Source organism: Pelodiscus sinensis, chromosome 12, assembly GCF_052426305.1.
Source record: "Pelodiscus sinensis isolate ZL-2025 chromosome 12, ASM5242630v1, whole genome shotgun sequence".
Taxonomy (NCBI): Eukaryota; Metazoa; Chordata; order Testudines; family Trionychidae; genus Pelodiscus; species Pelodiscus sinensis.
Window position 1 is genome coordinate 49,397,534 of NC_143063.1, and position 18,093 is coordinate 49,415,626.

The 18,093-nt window shown below is 58.6% G+C and overlaps 2 protein-coding genes across 9 annotated transcripts in view; one reads left to right on the forward strand and one right to left on the reverse strand.

The window, feature by feature from the left end:
* The first annotated feature begins 74 nt into the window (after positions 1–74).
* On the forward strand, positions 75–17,964 carry ZNF276 (zinc finger protein 276). Of its 2 annotated transcripts, none has more exons than XM_089781567.1 (11): positions 75–298; positions 5,911–6,220; positions 6,517–6,563; positions 7,028–7,525; positions 9,044–9,122; positions 10,567–10,647; positions 11,118–11,231; positions 11,304–11,379; positions 12,245–12,362; positions 12,735–12,834; positions 16,648–17,964. In XM_089781567.1, exons 1-11 carry the CDS (start codon positions 157–159, stop codon positions 16,904–16,906), a joined length of 1,824 nt encoding a protein of 607 aa, XP_089637693.1. In that variant the 5' UTR covers positions 75–156; the 3' UTR covers positions 16,907–17,964. The 2 variants fall into 2 exon arrangements, with proteins under 2 accessions (XP_089637693.1, XP_075795935.2); XM_075939820.2 differs by having other exon boundaries at positions 80–298; positions 16,621–17,964.
* The window catches only part of FANCA (FA complementation group A), a 64,656-nt gene continuing 63,860 nt past the window's right edge, over positions 17,298–18,093 (reverse strand). For 3 of the 7 annotated variants that reach the window (XM_089781563.1, XM_089781561.1, XM_089781562.1), the window contains exon 42: positions 17,298–18,079. In XM_089781563.1, coding sequence (XP_089637689.1) covers positions 17,660–18,079 — 420 coding nt within the window. In that variant the 3' untranslated portion in view covers positions 17,298–17,659. The remainder of the gene's footprint in view (positions 18,080–18,093) is intronic. The other 4 variants (XM_075939817.2, XM_089781564.1, XM_089781566.1 and 1 more) reach the window with 2 other exon arrangements.

Consider the following 18,093-nt stretch of genomic DNA (forward strand, 5'->3'; position numbering starts at 1 on the left):
CGGCCCGGCCCCCCTCCCCTCCCGGGGCGCGCGTGGGGCGGGGTCCCTGCGTGGGGGGGGCCGGGCTCCTCCGGGCCGCCAGGGGCGCTGTGCCGCCCCCCCGCGCCCCGCCCCGCCCCGAGCCAGGCGGGAGCCGCAGCGGCCCTGGGCGGCGGGATGAAGCGGGATCGGCGCGGCCGGTTCCTGTCCCCCGCCGGCGGGCGCAGGCCGGAGCCCCGGGCCGGGGCCAGGCGGGGCCGCGCTGCCGGGCCGGGGCAGGGGGCGGCGCCCGAGCCGGGGGAAGCCGCCGAGGAGGCAGGTGGGTGCAGGCGGGGCCGGGCCGAGCCGGGCTAGCGCCCCCCCCCCCCCGCTGGGAATCCCCCCCATGGGGTCCCCCCTCGCCCCCCCCCGCGGGCCGCCTCTCGCCCCTCCGGGCCAGCCTGACCCCCCCCCCCGCCCATCTCCGTGGCCTCTGACCCAGATGTGGTGCCCGGCGGGCCTGCCCCTGGAGCCGGACGGAGCCACCTGCGCGGAAGGGCCCGGCCCTGCCCCCCTGCCCGACGCCGGTGGCGAGCCGGGCACGTGGCGTGCAGCCCCCGGGGGCCCTGCCTGCGCGAGCGGGGCGCTTGGGCCACAAGTGACTTCTCTTGGCTGCAGGGTGACCCCGCTCTCCGGGGCCGGGGGGCAGGGCGGGGGGCAGCTGGGCCCCCCCAGGGAGGTAAACCCTGGCCCCCACTGCGAGCCCCTCAGGGACGCTGCTCTGTGGCTGGGGGCCCCTGCTTTCACCCAGGAAACCAGCTCGGCTCTGGCCTGTCGGGCGTGGGGGGCGGGTAACGCTAAATCCAGCCCCCGCACAAAACCCCCATTGGCAGGAGCCCAGCCTCTGCCCCTCGCCTCGCAGGAGGGGGGCTTGGATCTCAGCCGGGCTCTGTGGCCTCCTGTTGGCCGGGTGGCTACTAGGAGCGGCTGTGCCGCTGGCCGGCTGGCCCAAGCCCCCAGCGCGGGCCCGGGGCACAAGGGGAGGCGGCGGGGTGACGCTCCTCAGGGAAAGGGGAGCGAGGGAGGGGAATGGCCGAGACTGGCCCAGCCGTGGGAGGAGAAATCTCCGGGAAGAAGCCGAAGTGGGAAGTTGTCTGGGGGAAGGAAGGGTCCCCAAGGCGGCGAGTTAAGGCCCCCGGCCTGGGTGACAGAACCCAGCACGGCGGTGGGGCAGGGGCCGCCCACGCCAGGGGAGACACGCGGGGCTGCGATTGCACCTTCCAGGGGTCATTGATCAGGGGCAGCACTCAGGCTCTCCTGGGCAGGGCGCTCGGGGGACGGCTGGAAGGGAGGGAGGCTTGTTAAGTCTGCGTCCGGAGGACCAGAGCACTGGCCCCCTTAGACAGGGGGCGAGGAACCTTTTTTGGGTCTGGGGCCCCGACCCACAAAAAAATCCGTTGGGGGCTGCACACACGTGAGAAGCACGTGAAAACACCCTCACCCCGAGGAGAAAGACCCTCCCCACATTCCCCTGCACACCGGAGTCTGGGGGCCCCCAATGCTGGGGCGGAGGACAGAGCCTCAGGGGCTGGACCCAAGCAAGCCAAGGGCCACATGCGGCCGCCAGGCCTGTGGTTCTCCACCCCTGCCCGAGACAATCGGCCTTCTGGAGCGCGCTGGTGCCGTAGGGCTGCTGTGTAAACGTGGGCCAGGGGTGGCTGTAGCTGAAAAAGCTACATTGGTTGCCTGGAGGGGAAACATTGTTTTTCAAAGCGGAGAGGGCTACACTGAAGCCAGGCTGCCACAGCCGTAATGCAGCTGAAACCCGCCCGGCCGTCCCCAGGGTTGGAGCTCTGTCGGCAACGCTGAGAGGAGCAGCGTGGGGGTTTGCGCCCACGGGGGCTCCTCTCCGGAGGGGGGTGTTCTTTGAGGCAGTCAACTCGTCAGTGCAGACGTGGGTGCGGGGCACGCCCCCGTTTTCTGCGGGGATGGCCTGGTGTCAGGCGGCACGGCCGCTCCCACAGAACACCCTCCGAGCGTTGCTGGATACATAGTGCCCTGTGGGTGCGATACCCAGGGCCTGCGCCCCTCGGCTCTGCACCGGGGCAGAAGGAGAAGCTTTAGGCAGGGATGGGGGAGAGCGGCCCAGCTTAGGGTTCACCCGTCGTGGCAAGTCCACCGTCCCTCCAGGCTCCGGCTCAAGGGCGTCTCCGTTGCAGTGCCGTAAGCCCGGTTTTGCACAGATGCAGCGAACACGCATGTTGTTGCCCTGCCCAGTGGGCTGTGCCCAGCTGCTAATTAACACACGGGGGCTCGCGCCTGAATTCTCGTGGCGCGGGTCCCGCGCTGGCTGCTGAGGGCTAAGGAGCAAGGCTCGGAAAGCTGCACCAGCTCCTCGGAGGCTGTAGGAAGAGGAAGGCCTGAAATGCAAGCGCATGTCGCACAGGCTTGGTGTGGGGCCTGAGGCCTAGCTGTCAAGCGGCGCGTGTGCGAGGCTCGGGGCAGACACCTCGCTGTGCTCCCTTGCCGGCTGAGGTCACGGGCGAGCCCCTAGGTCAGGGCTCAGCCTGGGGTCTGTATTAAGCTGGGGTGTGAGTGGACACACACACACACTCTCTCTCTCTCTCTACCCCCCCCCCCCCCCACTGGTGCGATCTCCCGCAAAACTGGCCGCTCTTGCGCAAAAACTTGCTGCCTGTCTACACCAGCCGTGTGTTCTTGCACAAGTAAACTGATATTCTAATGTATAAAATCAGGGCTTCTTGCGCCAGAACTCTGACACTCCCGCTCGGTAATAAGCCCTTTTGCACAAGAGCTCTTCCAGAGGAGGCCAGTAGAGACAGGCAACATGAATTTCTTGCACAAGAAAACCCCTTTGGCTAAAATGGCCACCAGAGCTTTCTTGTGCGAGAGAGCGTCCACACGGCCATGGCTGCTCTTGCGCAAAAGCACATGCCAGTGCAGACGCTCTCTTGTGGAAGAGGTTTTGCACAAGAAGCTGCCAGTGTAGACGCAGCCACAGAGACAGAGAGAGGTTTGGGGGAGGGACTCATCCCTGCTGTTGCTAGTTAGTAACCGTCACTTTGCGTGAGGGCAGAACCGCACCCCTTTGTCCAGGGTAGGTCGGGGGTGTGCAGCGGGCTGCCCTGGCAGGGCCGAGAGTGACACTCTGGCGTGGGGCTGGGCCTGCCGGCGGGAGTGCTGCTCAGCCTGGGACAGGCGGCGCGGATGTGAAAATGCGCGTAAGCATGTAACCGTGGAGCTAGTGAAAACATCCGTGGTTCCACATGGGCCGGCAGGCGGCTCCCCGGGAGCCAGCTTTTAAGCCAGCTCCCCGTGCGTAGCGGGAGCCTGCGTGGAACCATGAAGGTTAACCCGTGAGCCCAGTCGCACGGGTTAACTGTGCGCCCGGTTCCACGCTCGCAGCCCTAGGGGGTGGGGTCTGTGACGTTGAAGGCCTACCCGGTTGCTCTGAACTCAAGCTGGTTGTGAGTAGGGATGTGAGCCACTAGTGATAAGCATCTGCTTGCCAGGTACTCAAGTAGGAACTTGACCAGTTGCTTCTCCCCCCCACTGCCTCTATCAGAGAGGGACAGCAAGGGGGGAGCAGGAGCTGGTGCGAGCTGGTTTGAAAGCCGGTCCCCCATCATTGTTTCTGGGGGGCAAAAGATGCAGAGGTGCAGTGGGGGACCTAGGAGAGCTGGGAATCAGCTGATTCCTAGCTCTTGTCTGGTCCCCCAGCTACACCTCTGCCTTTTACACGTCTGAATACACATAAAGGGCAGAGCCGCAGTGGGGTTGGCTCCCAGGGCTGGGCGCTCGCCCTGCTGCGGCTCCGCAGTTTCCCCCTCATCGACCGATGGAGCAGTGGTTGGAAATTCCATCGACTACTCGACGAGCCAATTCAACGAAATGTAACAATATAAGAACTAGGGGCCAGCAAATGAAATTAGTGGGCAGCCAATTTAAAACAAAGAAAAGGAAGTTTTTCTTCACACAGCGCACAGTCAACCTGTGGAACTCCTTGCCTGAGGAATAGTGATAGAAATGTAGCCGTGTTAGTCTGGGGTAGCTGAAGCAAAATGCAGGACAATGTAGCACTTTAAAGACTAACAAGATGGTTTATTAGATGATGAGCTTTCGTGGGCCAGACCCACTTCCTCAGATCAAATAGTGGAAGAAAGTAGTCACAACCATATATACCAAAGGATACAATTAAAAAAATGAACACATATGAAAAGGACAAATCACATTGCAGAACAGAAGGGGGATGCGGGGGGGGGGGAGGAAGGAAGGTAAGTGTCTGTGAATTGATGATATAAGAGGTGGGGAGAGTGGGATGTCTGTGAGCTAATGGTATTAGAGGTGATAATTGGGGAAGCTATCTTGGTAATGGGTAAGATAGTTTGAGTGTTTGTTCATTCCTTCCTGGAGAGTGTCAAATTTTAACATGAATGACAGTTCAGAGGATTCCCTTTCAAGTGCAGATGTAAAAGGTCTTTGTAGCAGAATGCAGGTGAAGTCAAGTCATTGGGAGAGTGTCCTTTCTGGTTAAAATGGCAAGAAACTGTTTTCTCTTTGTGATCTTGTCTGATATCTGTTTTGTGGGCATTAATCCTTTGGCGAAGTGTCTGAGACGTTTGTCCAATGTACATAGCAGACGGACACTTTCGGCACATGATAGCGTAGATTATATTTCTGGATGCGCAGGAATATGTGTTCTTGATCTTATAACTCACTTGGTTAGGTCCAATAATGGTATCAGCAGAATGAATATGTGGACAAAGCTGGCAACGGGGTTTGTTGCAAGGGAAGGTACCAGGGTTGGTATTAGTGTGGTATGTCCTGTGGTTGTTGGTAAGAATCATCTTGAGGGTAGGTGGTTGTCTATAGGAGACTATGGGTCTGTCTCCCAGAGCCTCTTGGAGTATGGTATCCTGTTCCAGTATAGGCTGTAGTTTATTGATAATGTGTTGGACAGGTTTAAGTTGGGGGTTGTAGGTGATGACAAGTGGTGTTCTATTGTTGGTTTTCTTGGGTCTGTCTTGAAGTAGATGGTTTCTAGGTATTCGTCTGGCTCTTTCAATTTGCTTTTTTATTTCTCTGGGTGGGTAGTTGAGGTTTATAAATGCTTGGTAGAGATCCTGAAGCTTCTGGTCTCTGTCAGTGGGGTTAGAGCAGATGCGGTTGTATCGAAGGGCTTGGCTATAGACGATGGATCGTGTGGTGTGTGCTGGATGGGAGCTGGAAGCATGTAGGTAACTGTATGAGTCAGTGGGTTTTCTGTAGAGAGTGGTGTCTAATTTTCCATTGTTGATTTGTACTGTGGTGTCCAGGAAGTGGATCTCTCATGTAGAATGGTCCAGGCTGAGGTTGATGGTGGGGTGTAGGTTGTTGAAATCTCTGTGGAATGTCTCCAGTGTTTCTTGGCCATGCGTCCAGATCATAAAGATGTCATCGATGTACCGTAGGTAGAGGAGGGGTGAAAGGGGACAGGAGTTGAGGAAACGTTGTTCTAGGTCAGCCATAAACTTGCCTGAGGAGGTTGTGAAGGCCAGGACTATAACAGGGTTTAAAAGAGAACTAGATAGCCATTAATGGACTTAACCTCCATGAATTTATTAGCCAGGATGGGTAAGGAATGGTGTCCCCAGCCTCTGTTTGTTAGAGGGTGGAGATGGATGGCAGGAGAGAGATCGCTTGATCATTCCCTGTTCTGTTCACTCCCTCGGGGCACTTGGTGCTGGCCACTGTCGGCAGACAGGATACTGGGCTGGAGGGACCTTTGGTCTGACCCAGTCTGGCCGGTCTTACATTACGTTCCTAACATCCCCAGCTGTGAGGGGCACGGCTTGGACCGAAGTCGTGGTGTAACGTTTGTCCTGTGGTGCCACGTGTGCGGTGCCATGCGGACACGTGCGCCAGTCCCTGCATGTTTTCCCCCTTCTGCAGGCGTGGGGCGAGCCCTGAGCACGGCGTACTGCCGGCTCTGCCACGGGAAGTTCTCCTCCCGGAGCCTGCGCAACGCTTTTGGGAAGGTCCCGGTCACGGGGGCGAACTCGGAGAAGCAGCGCCGGGTGGATCAAGTGTTCTTCACGGATTTCCAGCGGCTGGTGGGGGTGGCGGTGCAGCAAGACCCCGCGCTCCCGCAGTACGTCTGCAAGAAGTGCCACGCCCAGTTCTACAAATGCCGCAGCATCCTCAAGTCCTTCATCCAGCGGGTGAACGCCTCCCCCACGGGCCAGAGAAAGCCCAAAGGAAAGTACGTGCGGGGCGCCCGTCCCTCTGGCGGGGCGCACGCTGAGCGGGCTGGGCCGCGGCGGCCGTTTCCTGGGGGAATTTCTGGGCACTGAGCTCCGGGGCGGGAGGTATTTTTAGCTGCTGAAACCAGCTAGTGGCTGACTCGGTTTTCTCCGCAGACAGCGGTGACCCTTTGCCGGCTCCTGCCTCTTTGAGGCATTTCGTGTTGTTGCGGCCCTGGCGCTGGCTGCTGTGGGGTTCCTGGGTTTCTGTCTCCCGGGGAGAGAGTCTTGACGTGCTGCTTTTGTTTGCATGCAGGAGCAGCGATGGGCAGCCCCCGTCGGCCCCGGAAGCCCCCTGTTTGGGTAAGCGCCGCACTGAACGATACGACATTGTGCGCTGGCCTGGGGTTGGGCTTTTCCACTGGACGCCACTCCAGGGCGGTGGAGCCTTCCCAGATGGGAGCGCCTGTCCCCAGCCGCGCGGGAGCTGGGCCGGGGAGACGAAAGACAGGCACACGGGGAGCTGAGTGTTTGGTCACTTTCCTGGGCCTGCCCCCAAGTCCCTGGAGGCCGGCGGGGCAGCAGAAAGCAGCCCTGCGTCATTCCTGGCTCCTCCGGCTCCGTTTCTAACCCGGTCCCTTAAAACGGCCCCGTAGATCTGTTCTTTTCAGAGGCACTTTCGGGTCCCCTGCTTCCCTGAGCTCCCCCTTCCCTTAGTGCCGCCCAGTTGTTTGGGACTCTGGCTCCGGGCACAGGCCCGGCAATGGGGCCGGCCGGGTCCTGCCACCCGGCTTATCGTTTCGTGCTCTTCTTTCCCCCGCGCCCAGTGGACCCGATCACCGCCAGCCCCCACTGCCTGCACGGCTTGGTGACGTGGACCCACAGCCACGCGGGGAGCTGCCCGGCGGTGCCCAGCCTGCGGCGCGTGCTGTCCTCCGAGTACTGCGGGATCATCCGCGCCGCCTGGGGCTGCGGGCAGGGGCACGACTACATGATGGAGACGGAGTCCGACTGCAGCGCGGCGCTCGCCGACGGCGCCTTGGCAGTGACGTGGGAATGGAACAAGAGCCCAGCCCAGCGCGTGACTGACAACGGGGCCAGCGCCGGCTCTGCTGGGGCCACCCCTGCCCCCAGGCCCCAGCTCGGCCCGGCCAGGACAGCTGCGTGCGAGCAGCCAGGCAACCCCGGGACCCCCTCGGAGCCACTGAGCCCAGAGAATCCGCTGCCACCGAGCAGGAATTCATCTCAGTCCCCGCCGGACTGCCCCGTCTTTGCACAGGAGACCCAGCCGCCCCCGTCTGCCTCTCCCCTGAGCAGTGCCGCAGGTAAGAGTGGCCCCCTGCCCTGCCTGGACTCCGAGGCTGTGCTGTCACATCCGGGGTGGGCGCCCCTGCCGGATGGGGCCGGCTCCACTCTGAGCTCGGTCCGCGCGGACGTTGGACACGGAGCTGTGCGGACAGGAAGTGCATTTCAAAGCCAGCAGTGGAATCGAGCCACTGAGCCTGGCCAGAAGCACGTGGCCTCAAATTGGGGCTTTGCCACTGACTTACTCTGTGCCCTCAACCAAGTCCCTTTGCCTCCGGGTGCCCAAGTGTCCCTGTCTGGTGGGGGGCAGCTCTCCGCGTTTCCCAGGCTGTCGTGCGGTGTTTGAGGGGGGGACATGGGTGCAGGGGTGGCCAGGGCGGTTGTTAGTCCCTTTCCATGGCAGCTTGCCCCGGCGCCCACACTACCATCGCTTCCTGGAGCGTTCCAAGGAAAAGGAGGGCCCCTGAGTCACTGGGTGCACAGCCTGGCCTCCTGCTCTAGCTCCACAGCAGGGGCTGGGGGAGGCCGGGCCCCGCCCTGGGCCATTCACAAGAAAACGTCCAGCGCGATTCCAGCGGGGAACAGGTGAGTCCTGAGTCCTGCGAGCGCCGCTTCCGTGCGCCCTGACTTGGCACCTTCTCCTCTCGGCCCTTCTCCAGGTGGCACGTGACACCAGTGGGGGCGCTGTCCTGCCTTTGAACAGGTGCTGGGGGGCGACTCCCCTTTGGGTTCTGGCTCATGCCCCTGGAAAAGGCGCGAGAGTGTCCCGGCGCTGGCCAGAGGAAACGTAATCGGAAGTAGGGACGGGAAAGTGTAACCGTGTCAGTGGGCAAGCGAGGAGCCTGGGCTAATGCTCCGTTACACGCCGGCTCCCGCGGAGCAGGGCTGCAGGTGGGAGCTGCTGTGTGCCGGGAGCTGGCTTAAAAGCTGGCTCCCAGGGCGCACTGGCTCCTGGGGAGCCGGCTGCCACCCTGTGTAACCGCAAGGTTTCCAGAGGTGACACGTTTACCCAGTGACCCGCTTTTTGACCTCCCTTGTGGGACGCTGCCTGGTCTCAGGTGGATTACAGCACGAATCGGAAACCGGAATGGCTGAGACTCGAGAACTTGGGCACTGGGGCAGAAAGGGGCCGCAGCGGTTTTAGAGCAGGGGTGGGTAATAAGTGACCTGTGGGCCAGACACTTTATTTACAACCCTGTTCGCAGCTCCTATTGGCCACAGCTCGCTGTTCCCAACCAATGAGAAGCAAAGTCCCGGTCTACACTGCTTCCCGCAGCTCCCATTGGCTGGGAACAGTGCTCAGTGGCCAATGGGAGTTGAGCAGCCCTAGCTGTGGCCGTGCTGGCCCGCCAGGGGCTAATCCGGGTGACCTGGGTCTGGCCCGCGGCTGCGTCGTGCCCACCCTGTCCCAGCGCATAGGAGAAGGCCCCAGGCCTCGCGCCGGTTGGGTTTGGCGTACGTGGTTACCCCAGCGCACGCATGGAGCCAGCTGCGTGGCCTGGCGGCTTTGTAACACGCCGCTCTGCTTCCTTCCCCAGGGCAGCGGAGTGGGAAGCAGGCTCTGGCGGCGCCGGCGGATGAGCGGGTAAAGGCCGAGTTCAGTGACCTTTCTGAGGGGTGAGAGAAGAGTGGGTTTGAAACAGCCTGACTGTTCTTTGCGAGCATGAAACGATGCACCTAGGGCAGGGCCCGCTCCCTGCGTGCTGCTCGGGCCACGCGCGTCTCTGTGCCTGGGGCGGGCTTTGCGAGCTGCCCCACCCTGACCGGCAGCTGGCCAGTGGGAGCAGCCTGACCATGTGGGCAGCGCGGGGTGGGGCGGAGGGGAGAGCACGTGGGGCACAGATGCGCATGGCCCCCGCCGCTGCCCTCTTGGAGCTGTGCGTGGGGTGGAGCTGGCAGGGAACCAGCTGATGCTTCCGCTGGGCTGCTGGCTGGCAGCTGCCCAAGATAAGCACCTCCTGGCCAGAGCCAGCACCTGGGACGGCCTCCCCCTCCTGCATCACTGCCCCGGTAGCCATAGCCCCTCCCAGACCGTGCACCCCTCTCCCCCGAGCTCCATCCCACACCCTGCACGGCTCCATTAACGGAGAAGAGGGCGGCCCTTCACCACTTCCCCTGTTCTTGGAGTGCCCCCCATCAAAAACTATTCCCCCCCCAGCCCTGGGGTCTCGGTCTCCACCGTGAGCTGGTCAGTAGAGACCCCTCCTGGCCCAGGCTGCTCTCTAGGAAAGGACGTCCAAGTCCCCGCGAGATGCTTTCAGGGTTTCCCAGCAGAGCGGCCCTGTGTCTGGCTGGTGCTGCCCAGCGCCGTGTGCAGTCTGGGGGCCCGGCTGCTGGAGTCCAGCATTCTCCATGGGTGGGTGCCTGGGGCAAATCCATGTGGGTGGGCCGATACTGGACTGCCTGCCTAGAGTCCCTGTGGCACTCGGGGTTGGGAGCCTCATCACGCCACGGCAGTGGCAGGCGAGGCCAGATCCCTGCAGGAAGGGGTGGAAAACGAAACACCTAAGGAAGTGGCCGTCTCGTGTGGCTGGGCCGTGTCGGACGCATGCGCCTGTTGCGAGCCTGGCGGGTCAGCGCGGCAAGAGCCTGAAGAGAGTCGCATGAAAGATGCCAGACTGTTCTCCTCTCTCCTCGCCCCCAGAATTGTGTCCCTGGGGTAACAGCCTGTTGGCTTTTGGGGAGGAGGGGGAAGAGAGGCGGCCTGATGAACAGTGCGTCAGAACAAGGCTGCTGTGGGGCTCACGTCGCGGAGGCCGGTTGTGACAATTCCACTCTGGCACCTTGCAAGAAATCCCTGAGACTGCAGGGCCGGACTCGCCCCGCAGCCCAGCAGGAAGGCGTGTTGCAGTCTCCAGTGGTTCACGTGTTCCTGGGGGGGAGGGAGTTCTTGCCGTAAGAGATGGGGGGAGGGGTGTTCTGCGGCCTCAGTTGCTGTGACTTGTGTGCAGGCGACGAAGGAACAAATCGTGTTGCCTGCCCCAGCACCCTGCATGTTAGCGCGTCAGAGCTGCAGGCTCATCCAGACCACGTGTAGTAAAACTCCCTCCCTCTCTCACAGAGACTTCTTGAGCGAGGAGGAAAACGAGAAGCGAACCGGGCAGTCTTCAGACGATTCCTTTGAGCCTTATCCAGACAAGAAGTAAGAGGCTTTTCCACTTGCTTTTTTGTCACTGAGCTTGGCTCTGTTGATGCAGACGAGGCGGCGCCCAGGCGGCACCTGGCCCTTCCCACGCTTGGTTGGGTTTTGTGGGACGGGGGAGGCCAGCCATGGGAAGACTCTTTGCTTTCTCGTGACCCGGAACTTGAGTGCCGCCCGTCTCCCGCGCTCCTTTTCTGGCCCCAGGGCAGGGATTCACAGCGCCTCGGCTCACTGAGCTGCCGGACAGGTGAACGCGATCCCACCTGGGCTGCATTTCCCCCTCCTCTCCTTCCCCCCAAGCGCTGCAGACGGCGCGGGGCTGCACCAGCAGGCTGGCTGCTCCCGGCCTCTGCCGCGTTACTGTGCCGCGCTGGGCCGGCTGCGCAGGGGAAACGAGACGTGAGGGATTGAAGCCAAACCAAGTCGCCCAGCGTTCTCATTCCTGGCTGCATTGCTGTTCCCGGCCGCAGGGCGTCCAGCCACAGAAAGGGGGAAAGCAAGGAAGCGAAGAAGGCCGACGAGCCCAAAATCAGAAAGAAGCCGGGACCCAAGCCAGGCTGGAAAAAAAAGATCAAATGTGAAAGGTAACGAAGCGGGCCTGGGGGCGCGGGAGCGGCGGGATTCACACTGCCACTGGGATAATTCTCTCTTTTCAGGGAGGAGCTACCTACCATTTACAAGTGCCCTTACCAGGGATGCACGGCTGTGTACAGAGGAGCTGACGGCATGAAGGTAAGTTAGTTCTTCCCAGGGCAGGTGCTGCGAGGTATCAAGGGGGCAAGTCCCCTTCCTTGCGCACAGAGTCCAATGGCATTCAGGCACAGCTGCCAGGGCTCTGGGAGGAGGGGTTGGGTGGGTCCCAGTGACTAGTTCAGCTCAGCGATGTGGAAGTGTAGCCGGGTACATGGTGAACCCGTGAGCCTGGGCCCATGGATTAACCTTCCCGGTTACACACTGGCTCCCGGTACCTGCGGGGAGACGGCTGAAAAGCTGGCTCCCTGTGTGCACCGGCTCCCCCCCATGCTGCTGTATCAGAGGCGGCAGTGGGGAGGGGACAGACAGGAGCAGGTGCGCGTGGGGACTTGGCTGCCCACGTGCACCACGGCCGCCCCACGTGTAACCATGGAACCGCTGGCATTTAACGGTTACATGTTCACTGAATGAAATGCACTTTCCCATCCCTCAGCCAGTGACCCGGGCTAGGACAGAGACACCGGTCTCTGGCTCACGCTGTCCTGCTTGCTAGGGCGCCTTTTCGGAAAGGCCACTGGGTAGGGGCTGCTTGGTGCCGGAGCTGGGCCAAGAACTCGTTGGGTATGAAACTGCCCGGTCCCTGTGGGGTTCGCTGAGAACAGCCCCTGCCCCCTTTCCACCGTTGATTTGGTACCGCTAGGCCTCCGGGATCTGCCACCTTGTGGGAGGCAGGTGGAAAACGTCCAGAAGGAACAGGCTTCCCAGCATGCGTCGTTTCACACGGCAAAACTAGATTGGCCGGGCGGGCAGCCGGGCCGGGCCATTGCACTGACTCTTCTGGCTCGTAAGCGACTGGGGAGGAGCCTGTGGTGGAGCCATTCCTGTCTCCAATCCTCGTTTGCAGAAACACATCAAGGAGCATCATGAAGAAGTTCGGGAGAGGCCTTGTCCCCACCCTGGCTGCAACAAGGTGTTCATGATCGATCGGTACCTACAGCGCCATGTGAAACTCATTCATACAGGTACGTCCCGCTGACCGGGGCTGCTTACAGCCGAAGGGGGGTTCTGCAGGAACAAGGTGACGTCTCTGGACCTGAACGTGGGGAGCCGGAGCAGGGCCCAGAACTCGGGGAGCCGGAGCAGGGCCCAGAACTCATGCTGGGTATGAAACTGCGCAGTCACTGCAGGGTTTGCGTAGAACGGCCCCCTGGTTCCTTTCCATTGCTTGGTCCAGAGGCCTCCAGGATCTGCCACTGTTGGGGGGGCTTTGAGCTATTTCCCGCCTCCGGTGCTAGCGCAGGGACTCTGGAATTCACGGATTAGCTCACATTGCTTCCGTGCATCAGGGTCGGAGGCGCCAATGACCCCCGCACCTTTCGCTCTCGTCCCTGCAGAGGTACGGAATTACATCTGTGACGAATGTGGGCAGACCTTCAAACAACGCAAACACCTCTCAGTCCATCAGATGCGCCACTCAGGAGCAAAACCCCTCCAGTAAGTGCACTTTGCCCTCGCGTACCGTGGTGGGGTGTAGTACAACGGAGAGACGGGGTCACCCCTTGGGACCCCCTTTCCAAGGAGGAACCCGGCTGCCTTTTGCTTCTGAAAGAGCTTGACCTGTTTGCCCCGTCTACCTGAACGCTGCAGCCCTGGGATCAAAGACTGCAGACACTCTGAGGGGGAAACCCGGAGGGTTTCCTTCCACTAGCCAGAGCCGCAAGGAAGTGGGGTGCTCAGGAAGTGAGTTTAGAAAAGGGCCCTGTGAGATGTTTTCATCAGAAAACCCAGAGCGGCTGCTTGGGGAGGATGTGCGCTGTTCGCACAGGTGCAGAGGTTATTCAGAGACCCGCTTGGGGCCGGGGCAGAAAAAGTTCAAAAACCTGGAGTCCTGCTGGACTGGCAGAAGCCTTGTGCTGCCGGCAAAATGCAGAGTGGCGATGTGAGTAACTAGAGGGAGCCATTTCCTGGCTGTAAATTGGGTTTGTGACCAGCCGTGACCTGGACCAATTGAGTCAAACTAGCGAGGTGTTAGGTGCACGCAGGCCTCCTTTTTGCTCCAGCTAGTGCGTTCCCGTTGCACGTTGCTTCTCCAGTGCTCTCATGTGTGCTTGGCCCCTGCTCCTCTCTCACACACACAGGGGGATTGGTAAATAATGGGAGGTCCCTGCTTCAGAGCAAGCTGGAGTGTGTGTGGGAAAACGGGGACAAGCGTCTGTTTTAATGGTGATGTAAACGCCTTGCCTCCCCATCCTGTAAGACTTGTGGGGGAGAGGGGGTAAGTGGATAATCAGCCGAACACGAGTGCCGGCGGGGGCCCAAAAGAGCTCGTGGCCCTTGGGTGCAGAACCAGGGAAATCACAGTGAGAGTTTGTGTCTTGGACACTGGGGCAGCCGCTGCTGGAATACTGGCTCCCTCCCGTTCACAGCCCAGCACAGAGTAATGGGTTAGAAAAGACGCCTGGTGCTGAGCAAGCTCTGAGCTGAACAAAGAGAGTTACAGGGTGATCCACGTGGGGAATGGTACCAGGGCTGGCGTTAGGGAAAATGGTGCCCTGGCAAACTGGTATGTTGGCGCCCCATTGCCTTTGGCTGCCAGGGGCTCCCCCATCTATTAACCCCTGCCTGTCCTGCACCTAACTCCACCACTTACCTTCACTCCAACCTCTGCACATCCCTCCCACCTGCGCCCCAGCCCAGTAAACCATCACCCAGCGATCACCACGACGCCCTGTGCCCTCCCCCCCAGACCCCCTCCAAGGGCATTTAATAGTCTGGGCCCAATAATTTACAATTATGCAAATGTTATTGTCAATAAGTAAACGTGGAAGCTCCAGCAAAGGCCGCTGGCTGGGAAGTCACCCTTCAGCGCCTCCCTCCTCTCCTAGGATAGGCCCTGAGATCCTGCTGGGTGCCTGGCAAACAGCCACAGGGATGCATTTCACACGATGGCTGAGATACCAGCCCTGGCCCACCTCAGTTTGAGACACACACAGGAAATAGCTGCTGCTACTGCAGCCAGGCGTCTGGGCTGTCACCTCCCAAGGGCCTTTCCGTTCCCCCCGCCCAATGCAGAGGGGCTTGGAACGCGCAGTTTAGTAAGAAGAGGAGCCATCAGGCACTAGCTAAGAAAACACACCCTTTCTTTTCCCTAATGGCTTTCACAGCAAATCCATCGCCTTGCCTCCCTCCCATTCCACGGCCCTGCTGGCTGCTTTTCTGCTTCAGGCACCTGCCCCCCTATTTGATTGTGATTTGTGCTCCAGGTACACAACCGGCCCCCCTTTGTTTTAGTGTCAAGATGCCTGTGTCAACAAGATGCCTGGAGCACAAATCACAGTCAGAAATAGCTGCCTAAGTGCATGCAACATTTGCAAAGGCAACGGTACTACATGGATACGCATTGTATATCTACGTGCTGACAAATAGTGGAGAAGCCTTCGCAAAACACACAGCTGCTCTGGTGATTGACTTACACTGAAGAACGCTATCGGTGTGGCCAGTAAGATGTCTTTAGCAGCAGTAACTCTCAGCATTACTTTCACAACAGCTGCCTGTGATGTGCTTGTAAAAATTAACAAAATACGTAACGTAAATCACAACTTTCTCCTGCAATATGAGAACAGCCACATTCCATCTGAAACAACATGCTAAGTGCTTCCCCCAAAACATGCATTTAAAACCAGATCCAGTCATTGTAAATACAACAATTAAAGAAACAGGACGCTCCCAAAGAGAGGAGGGGAAACAGTCTAGAGGTTGTAGCATGTGTGAATTAGAGGCCTCTCAGGACTAAAAGCCTGGTGTAATTGCCCCTGGGAAGACCATGATGATGGAAGGACTTTATTTATTTGAAGTAACTGATAAGTTTTATTGGCTTGTAAACCTGAAGGTAAACATGCCTGAATCTAACCCCAGCAAAGCAAGTGCCTGAAGCAATTTTTCAAGACAGTATTTTCCCCTCCTATAAGTTAATCTGCATAGACACAGAATGAGTAAAAGCAAAACTCTAAGGCTGCTGTCTAGACTGGCAAGCACTTGGAGCATGCGCCGCCTGGTTGAAGGGGCGGGACTTCCTCTACCCACCGGCTGTGTCTAGACTGGCAAGTTTTTCTGCAAAAGCACCTGCTTTTGTGGAAAAACTTGCCAGCTGTCTACACTGGCCGCTTGAATTTGCGCAAGAACACGGACGATCTCATGTAAGATTGTCAGTGTTCTTCCGCAAATACAATGACTCTCCTGTTGGGGAAAAAGCCCTCTTGTGCAAATGCTTTTGCGCAAGAGGGCCAGTGTAGACAGCTGAGAACTGTTTTGCACAAAAAAGCCCCGATGGCGAAAATGGCGACTGGGGCTTTCTTGCGCAAAACCGTGTCTAGATTGGCACGGACGCTTTTCCGCAAAAAGTGCTTTTGCACAAAAGTGTCCGTGCTAATCTAGGTGCTCTTTTCCACAAATGCTTTTAAGGGAAAACTTTTCCGTTAAAAGCATTTGCGGAAAATCATGCCAATCTAGACATAGCCTAAGGGTTTGATTCACCTTTAATCTCTCTAAAATAACTTCTTCCTACCCCCATCTACTCTTTGCATCATGAACTACAACTAAGCAGAGACAGGTTTGGGTTTTTTAATTACTGAACACTAGCAAGATGGGCCTGTCCCCACCAGACTTTTCACATGAAGGAAAGACAAGGCATGGACGAGAGGCATTTTTGGGGCAACAGAAATAAATCCGGCTCCCTGGAGGGATGGGGGAGAGAGGAGAGATACAAAGCCAGGCACAGGGCTATCTCCAGCCACAAATACGGCACGCCCTGGGGAGACGGACCCGACGGACACAGGCTGGTGCAGAGAAAGAAAAAACCGGCCAGAAGTGCTGCTGAGGGTCTTGCAAACAGCTGGACATAGGCACTTACTTGAGATGCATTTCCCATGGCCCCTGCCATCTCTGCAAACTACACGCCTGGGCTGTGCCCCCTGGATCACAACCCTCTGGAGATGGGGGCTGGCTAGTTCACAGGTTGGGCTCAGGCACTCCCCTCTCCCTGCCTCTGAGGGTGAGGCAGCTGCAGCTGCTACTTCCTCACTCCAGCAGCAAAGGAAGCAGGCACCAGAACAAGCCCCGCTTCCTCTGGGATCAGCTGATCCCAGCCCCACTCCTGGGGGAGGCAGAATCAATTAGCCCCGGCCAGCCACAGCATGGGGCAGGGGCTCCCTCCTTTGTCGCCAGCCAGAGTTACCTGCTGCTGGGGCCACGGTGTTGCGCTAATTGTGTTTTGCTTTCCAGATGTGAAATCTGTGGTTTCCAATGCAGGCAGCGAGCGTCTCTCAAATACCACATGACCAAACACAAAGCGGAGGCCGAGCTGGAGTTCGCCTGCGACCAGTGTGGAAAGCGTTTTGAAAAGGCCCATAACTTGAACGTCCACATGTCCATGGTGCACCCTCTGACCCAGACTCAGGACAAAGCCAAGCCCCAGGAGCCAGAGCAGATTCTCCCGTTGGATCCTGCAGGGACTGCGGAAAGCCAGGCGGTAAAACCCGAACTGACGGCCCAGCAGGAGCCTACTTGAAGGGCGGCTGGAGCTGTGCACCGACCGGCCTTGGATCCACCCTTCAGCAGCAGAGTGGGGATTTTAACAAACACTTGACTAGATTCTCAACAAAAAACCCACCTCAGTGGAAATAGCTTCAGCTTGCTCAGAAAAAAGCTTTTACGGTGTGATTCTCCATGCATCTCTCCACTTAAGCAGTGTTGTGCTAAACGTCTCCATCGCCGGCAAAGGAACTGGGTGTTCTAGGCGCCCCCACGCGGTGACAGAAACCAGGCCGTGCCACATCAGTGAGGTAGCTGCAAACACTGCAGGCACGGCCGTAGTTCCTATTCAGGCTCTACAGGTATGCAGGCCCCAGGGGAGCGACCTAAAACTCGTTTTTAAAAAATGGCAATTCCCAAAGCAACTCTAAAATGAAAAATTTAACCTCCTTTTTATTGTTAACAAGAGCTTCAAGGTTTTGCTTGTAATAAATTATTTACAAATAATCTGAATCAAGTAGTCCTGGCTACAGCGATGGAGAACCTCTGATAGTTTTTCCTGTCAATCCATTCCTTTGAATGCCACAAAAATGGTCTTAGCCACGGGTCTTTCTCTGCTGCCCTTGCCTAGGCTACAGTTCTGCACCAGCACCACTTAGAAGAGGACTGGTTCATCATAGAAATCCTCAGCTACAGTGCGCTTCCAGGAATAGCAGAGGGCAGCTTTCACCTCTGGGTCAAATTCTCCACAGGGATCCAGTACCTGGCAGGAAAAAGAAAGCAAGCGGTATTAAAGGCCTGTTACTACTACTTCAAAGCAACCTAAGCTCAGTACCAGCTCAGCCTGCCTCCTACTAGTAAACTTCCCTAAACATGCCTCAGTTCGGGGGACAGACTGGTTTGGGGCCAGGCACCAGCTGACTCCTATGCACACAGTGGATCTGTAGTGCCAGAACAGTACTCTGGTAGCGGCAGTGACGTGCTGTATGGTTTGGGGGCAGTATGAGTTCACGATTAGTCTAGCACAAAAGGCCGAGGGCTGCATGGATGCTGACACGAAGTGGAGAGTATGCAGGGCATTACAGCGACTTGACAAATACAGGAGGACGCAGCATACCTGTTGTATATGTATAAAGCTCTTTTGGGGGCACTGTGCAATTGAATGTAGCAGAAATTGACGAGCCTTAGTTACCACCGCTAGAGAATCCACCTAGTGAAAAGACA

Bases quoted from the DNA above. Each gene is read 5' to 3' on its own strand.
- ZNF276 (XM_075939820.2), top strand. From the start codon at position 157: ATGAAGCGGGATCGGCGCGGCCGGTTCCTGTCCCCCGCCGGCGGGCGC. The intron at 6,221-6,516 runs GTACGTGCGGGG...GTTTGCATGCAG, and splicing joins CAGAGAAAGCCCAAAGGAAA to GAGCAGCGATGGGCAGCCCC. The intron at 12,835-16,620 runs GTAAGTGCACTT...TTTGCTTTCCAG, and splicing joins TCAGGAGCAAAACCCCTCCA to ATGTGAAATCTGTGGTTTCC.